The sequence below is a fragment of the Lipotes vexillifer genome, unplaced genomic scaffold (assembly GCF_000442215.2).
Source record: "Lipotes vexillifer unplaced genomic scaffold, Lipotes_vexillifer_v1.1 scaffold253, whole genome shotgun sequence".
NCBI lineage: Eukaryota > Metazoa > Chordata > Mammalia > Artiodactyla > Lipotidae > Lipotes > Lipotes vexillifer.
The window spans coordinates 3,323,912-3,330,119 of record NW_006780322.1 but is presented as its reverse complement, the minus strand read 5'-3'; the positions used below and the strand labels follow the sequence as shown (position 1 = coordinate 3,330,119).

Below are 6,208 nucleotides of genomic sequence, written 5' to 3'. Positions count from 1 at the left end.
TTTCCCTAGATATTCACCTGGCCCACTCTCTCACTTACTGCAAACTTTTGCTCAAATGCCATCCTGCTCAATGAGGCTTGATCTGACCATCCTATTTAAAATTGCAAGCCATTCCCCTTTCCTCTTTTCCCACCCTACATCATTTACTTGTTTACTCTAATTGTCATCTGTCTCCCTCCACTAGAATGTCTTTGTCATTAGAATCAATATTTTAAAAAATCAATATTTTCTACTGGTTTTTCTCAAGTTCCTGGAACACTGCATGCCACTTGGAAGGAACTCAATAAATATTTGTCCAATAAATGAGTCCTTTTTTGTAGTGGATTTTCTGCTTCCTTTCTCCAAGCTTATTCTTTTTTTAAACCATAATTTTATTTATTTATTTATTTGGTTGCTCCGGGTCTTAGTTGTGGCATGCATGTGGGATCTAGTTCCCTGACCAGGGATCGAACCCAGGACCCCTGCATTGGGAGCTCGGAGTCTTATCCACAGGGAAGTCCCTAACCTTTCTTTTTATCCAACTTGTTTTCCTTCCATCCATAGTGTTCTTCATGTTCATGTACTAGTTTTTTCTTTTCCTTTTTTTTTTGACTGGGTGGGGGTATTTTAATTACAGAAATGGCATCATATAATACCCATCACTCAGTCAGCAGATTTTCTCACCTAACAATACTAGGACAATAGATACTGATGCTACAAATCTTTTTAATGCTTGCGTAATGTTCCAGCATATGAGGTGAGTACACTACTTTTATTCATGTCTGTCACTATTTTTCCACTCCCCTCAATTTGGACCACCCCATCCCAGGTCTCCCCCATTTTTCCTGCTACCTAGTACCATTTACCCATGTACCCAACAGTCCCGAACATACTGATCATTCAGTAAAGTGTTTGTTGCAACCCTGGTCAGTTTCTGGCAGCGATTAGCTGTGTGCATTGTTTGAGCAAGAGCGACTGAAAGGACAGAAGAAGGCACGGCTGAAGAAATTAAAAGCTGGGGTGAGGCTCCCCTGGGGCCTTGGGTGTCTCCCTGAAGCAGCGTGGGCTTCGGAGGGGAAGGGCGGGCTTATGGGACCGAGAGGACCGGGTTGGCAGCTCTTGGAGGGAAGGGTGGCCCTGGGGTGTCAAGGGCGGCTATGGGGTGTCAAGGGCCTGTGCAGGAGAGCGGAGTAGGTTGGGGGTGGACCTGGGCGGGGCTTGGAGGGGCGAGGCCAGCCAGGGGGCGGGGCGGGCAGAGAGCGCAGACTCAAATGCGGGCTGACAGCTGGGCTTTCCAGTCCGACAGCAGCGCTCTGAGAGCCATGGAGCGCACCGGTGGGCGGCTCGCTTGCTCGACCGTGGGGCTGTGGCTGGGGTTGTTGCTGCTGTGCAGCTGGGGGTTCCCTGGGAGCGCCGAGCCACGGGCCCCGCCGGAGAATATCGGTAGGCGAGAAGAAGGCGGCGCGCGGCGGGGGGCGGTGGGAGCGCGCCCCACGCCGGGCGGCCGCTGCCTGATGCTCCAGGCCGGGCACCCGCGACGCCCGCCGGGCCGCGCAGAACGAGCTCCCTGCGCAAGTGGAGCTCTTCCCGGTTCGCACCTTGGGACTGCTTTACGTGTCCCAGGGACCGCCCTTTCCCGGGCGTGGAGACTTGCCCGCTTGAGCAATGGGCCGTGGAGGGGGGCGACCCGGGCTGGCGGGCGGGCGCCAGGCCTCCCTGCAGCCCCTGAGTCGGAGGCCTTGGGCTCCGGGGAGGCTGAGGCCCCTCCCGCGGCCTTCCCTTGCTGCACTTGTTGGGAGGTCGGTCTTCTGGCTGGTCCGGGAGCGACAGGCCAATTCCGCTCTGCAGATGAGAGGCGCACGCGGGCACAGCACACCAAGAAGCGCAGATAAGCTGACCGCGCTGACCGCGTCTGCTTCCAGTGATGGGCTGGGGCGCCCTTCCCCCCGTCCGCTTTGCTGAAGTCGGCCGGCTGGCACAGTTCCCTGGCTTGCACAAGTTCTCTGCCTAGGACGACTACAGAGCTGAAACAGTCACTCTTTTAGTTTGAGTCGTTTTGGTGGTTTTCCCCCTGTTTATTTTGTTTTGCTTTGTTTTTTTTATTCCCCTTTAAGCCGTGTCCTTTGGAATCATTAACCTGTTTACATTAACGAGACGGAACAAATCAAGGCAAAAATGGCGGCCACTTTATTTGAAATGCGTCCTGGAAAGGCCCCGCCTCCTCTGTTCCTTTGCATTGGGCACAAAGAAGGGTGTGCGGCGATCCACTTGGTCCTTCCGCAACGAACTGTGAGAATCTTGGGCCATCTGGCAAAAAAAAAAAAGTGTAACTACTACTTTTGTCTGGGGGCAGTGTCTGGCCAGATTCATAGTTCTATCTTCACTGCAGCTGTCACTTGCTTCCCCCTCCCCAGGCTTCCCTAAATTGTTGATAACAGCCTTAAGCAACGTCAGTTGTTGATTTATGGCCTTTCAAAAACAAAGCAAACCTACAAAGCTAGTAAGAGGGAAAAAAACCTGTTCCTTTATTTTCCCCCATAGCGATTATTGGAGCTGGCATTGGTGGCACTTCAGCAGCCTATTATCTGCGGCAGAAATTTGGGAACGATGTGAAGATTGACGTGTTTGAAAAAGGAGAGGTGGGGGGCCGTCTGGCCACCGTGACTATGCAGGGGCAAGAATATGAGTCAGGAGGTTCTGTCATCCATCCTTTAAATCTGCACATGAAGCGTTTTGTCAAGGACCTGGGTATGTAATTTGGTCTTAGAGCTAAGCAGACTTCAATATGCATGGATATTGTTGTCAGATAGGGAACTGAAACTTTCCTGCCTTGTTAATCGTCTGTTACAGTGAAGCTGGTAAAACTGCTTTTCTCACTTTCCTGCTAGCAATTGGTACTGCCTTAGGAGCTGCTCTGCTGTAATGGGACACTAGTTATCTGTATCTTCAGTTATCTGGAATTACAGCCATGGGGCACAGGGTGGGGATGGTTGCTGCTGTGGGTTCTTAAACCTCTGGGTTCGTGTTAAAGAATCAAAGAATGGTTTGAGTTAGCAGAAACCCTAGCGTGCTCATTTTACAGCTGGGGAAATGAGGCCCAGAGACTTGAGGTGTCTGGCTTAAGGTCACTCACACAGCTGTAGGTGCAAACATGTGCCTAGAACTTGGGACATCGGACTGCTTGCCTATCAGCAGAGGCACCGGACAGGTGTGGGGGAAGCGTGGCCAGCCTCTGCAGGCTCTTTCCTCAGGGAATATTGTGTAATTTTGGCCTTCTTCCAGTTATCAGAAATATCCAGTTATGCAAAATAGGATTTGCACAGGAATGGGGCTGACTCCTTTTCCTTAGCTGCTTGCCACATCTCTGGTGGACGCCTCCTGGGCCTCTTTCCTCCATGAGGGCGAGTGTATGCCAGGAGCCATTTATGCTGCCAAGAGTCATGTCTGACATTTCTGTTTTTAAGTTGAATTCAGCTCATCATTTGGTTTTTTTCTTTTGACGTTTTAGTCTTTTTAGACTAACTATAGACAGTCTCGTTTTGATATATCTGCATGATCATCCAACCCATCTTTCAGGGAATCCGCTTTTGGAAAGTGTGGTGTCTAGTGTATCACCCACTGTTCTAAAGACAGAGCTCCTTTAACATGTCTCCTGAGAACTGGGGGAAGCCCGGATTCACTCACTTCAGAACGTCCCCGCTAGCTTCAGATTACCTTCTCTCATTTGAGCAGTACAGAAACCACTGACTTAGCTACCTTTCTTTGTTTTTACAGGTCTCTCTGCTGTTCAGAGCCCTAGTGGCCTAGTGGGCGTGTATAACGGAGAGACTCTGGTATATGAGGAGAACAGCTGGTTTATAATAAACATGATTAAACTAATTTGGCACTATGGATTTCAGTCCCTCCGAATGCACATGTGGGTAGAGGATATATTAGACAAGTTTATGAGGTAATTTCTTCTCTTCCATTTAACCTAAGACTTATTAGATGATCTGTAGGAATTATAGTTTTTTGGAACAGTTCTCTACCTAACTGCAGCCTGTTTTTAAGATCGTTAGGCAAAATGTTTTGTATGCAATACGCAGACCATTTATCCACTTCGAAGCTGAAAGGGTAGTTTATTTTTGCTTCTGAAAACATATTTTGCAACTGCTTATTTAATGTTACCAGACACTTTAAAATGCTCTACAAGTATTAACTCCTTGAAGTCTCGTGACAGCTCTCTGACGTAAGTACTGTTATTAGCTTCTTTTCACAGGTGTGGAAGGTGGAAGCTTAGAGAGGTTTCAAGTGTGCAAGTCCACCCGCCTAGTAACTGGTGGAGCTGGAGTTCTTACCCAGGCAGTCTGGCTCCAGAGTCCTCCCTCTTAATCTCGGAACTGTTTTAGTGTTGTGTGTAGATGAATGAGCTGATGTGTACAAGAGCTTGTAGAAAGGATCAGAAAACTTAAATGAGCTTTATTTAACTGTGATGTGATGTTTCAGTGAGCCAGCAGCCTGAAATATCAGTTCTGAGACCCAGGAATTTAAATTAGGATATTAAATTCCCACACTGTCTTGTGTAGTGAGAATACAGGTGCCTCTTTTCCTTCTCTGTTTTTCTGTATTTTCAAAAATTTCTTTGTGTATGAATATGCATTGCTTTGGTAAGTAGGAAAAATAACATAAGATAACCAGTCTACCTTTGAAAGATACAACCTGTTTTTTTTTTTTAAGGTCATTGGCATGTGCTAATTTTTATGCTGGTTTACAGTTTTAGATGCTGGAGAAACTCAGCTTGTATGCTAATAATGTTTCATTACTGTGACTGTGCCAACGGAATAAAATAATTGTTAAAAAGGTAAAATTAGGGACTTCCCCTGGTGGTACAGTGGATGAGAATCCTCCTGCCAACGCGGGGGATGCAGGATCGATCCCTGGTCTGGGAAGATCCCACATGCTGTGAAGCAACTAAGCCTGTGCGCCACAACTGCTGAGCCTGTGCTCTAGAGCCAGCGAGCCACTACTACTGAGCCCGTGCGCCCTAGAGCCTGCGCGCTACAACTACAAAAACCCACGTTCTCTAGGGCCTGCGTGCCACAACTACTGAGCCTGCGTGCTGCAACTGTTGAAGCCCACGTGCCTAGAGCCCATGCTCCGCAACAAGAGAAGCCATTGCAAGGAGAAGCCTGTGCACCACAACAAAGAGTAGCCCCCACTCGCCACAACTAGAGAGAGCCTGCATGCAGCAACAGAGACGCAACGCAGCCAAAAAAAACAAATAAAATTAAATCTGTCAAAAAAAAAAAGGTAAAATTACATGTCATATGACCAAGTATTGTTCAGCACAAATGTAAGCGGTGAATAGGATAAATGTACTCTAGTTTCTGTAACTTATAGTAGTTAGGGATTTCTTTCTTTCTAAACATCATTCTGAGGTCAATTTCTTGAACTCCTTTCCAGCGGGTACGTTAAGTTCAGCTATAGTGCAGGTTGTTTTAAAGTAGTCATTCATTCGTTTCTTCATTCACCAAATATTGAGTACTTATTATGTGCCAGGCAGTATTCTAGGTCCTAAAGATGTAGAACCCAGAACATGTCCCTGCCCTCAAAGAATACATATTCTAGTAGAGAGACAAGCAGTTTACTAGGAAAATATATAGAATTTGTATAGAGACAGCCAGTCACTTTTTTTCTTTTAATTTTTTATTTTTTGGCTGTGTTGGGTCTTCGTTGCTGGGTGTGGGCTTTCTCTAGTTGCGGTGAGCGGGGGCTACTCTTCCTTGCAGTGCGTGGGTTTCTCATTGTGGTGGCTTCTCTTGTTGCAGAGCACAGGTTCTAGGCACGTGGGCTTCAGTAATTGCAGCATGCAGGTTCAGTAGTTGTGGCACACGGGCCCTAGAGCGCAGGCTCAGTAGTTGTGGTGCATGGGTTTCTGCAGCATGTGGGATCTTCTCGGACCAGGGATTGAACACTTGTCCCCTGCATTACAGCCAGTCACTTTTTAAATTTTTTTTGTGGTACGTGGGCCTCTCACTGTTGTGGCCTCTCCCGTTGCGGAGCACAGGCTCCGGACGCGCAGGTTCAGCGGCCATGGCTCACGGGCCCAGCCGCTTCGCGGCTTGTGGGATCTTCCTGGACCGGGGCACGAACCCATGTGCCCTGCATCGGCAGGTGGACTCTCAACCACTGCGCCACCAGGGAAGCCCTACAGCCAGTCACTTTTTAAAGAAAGGGGACATGTTGCTGC

General features: G+C 48.1%; 1 protein-coding gene across 1 annotated transcript in view; it reads left to right on the top strand.

The window, feature by feature from the left end:
* The first annotated feature begins 1,281 nt into the window (after positions 1 to 1,281).
* The window catches only part of PCYOX1 (prenylcysteine oxidase 1), a 19,396-nt gene continuing 14,469 nt past the window's right edge, over positions 1,282 to 6,208 (top strand). Inside the window, exons 1-3 of the mRNA XM_007453405.1 lie at positions 1,282 to 1,422; positions 2,521 to 2,727; positions 3,754 to 3,928. Coding sequence (XP_007453467.1) covers positions 1,302 to 1,422; positions 2,521 to 2,727; positions 3,754 to 3,928 — 503 coding nt within the window. The 5' untranslated portion in view covers positions 1,282 to 1,301. The remainder of the gene's footprint in view (positions 1,423 to 2,520; positions 2,728 to 3,753; positions 3,929 to 6,208) is intronic.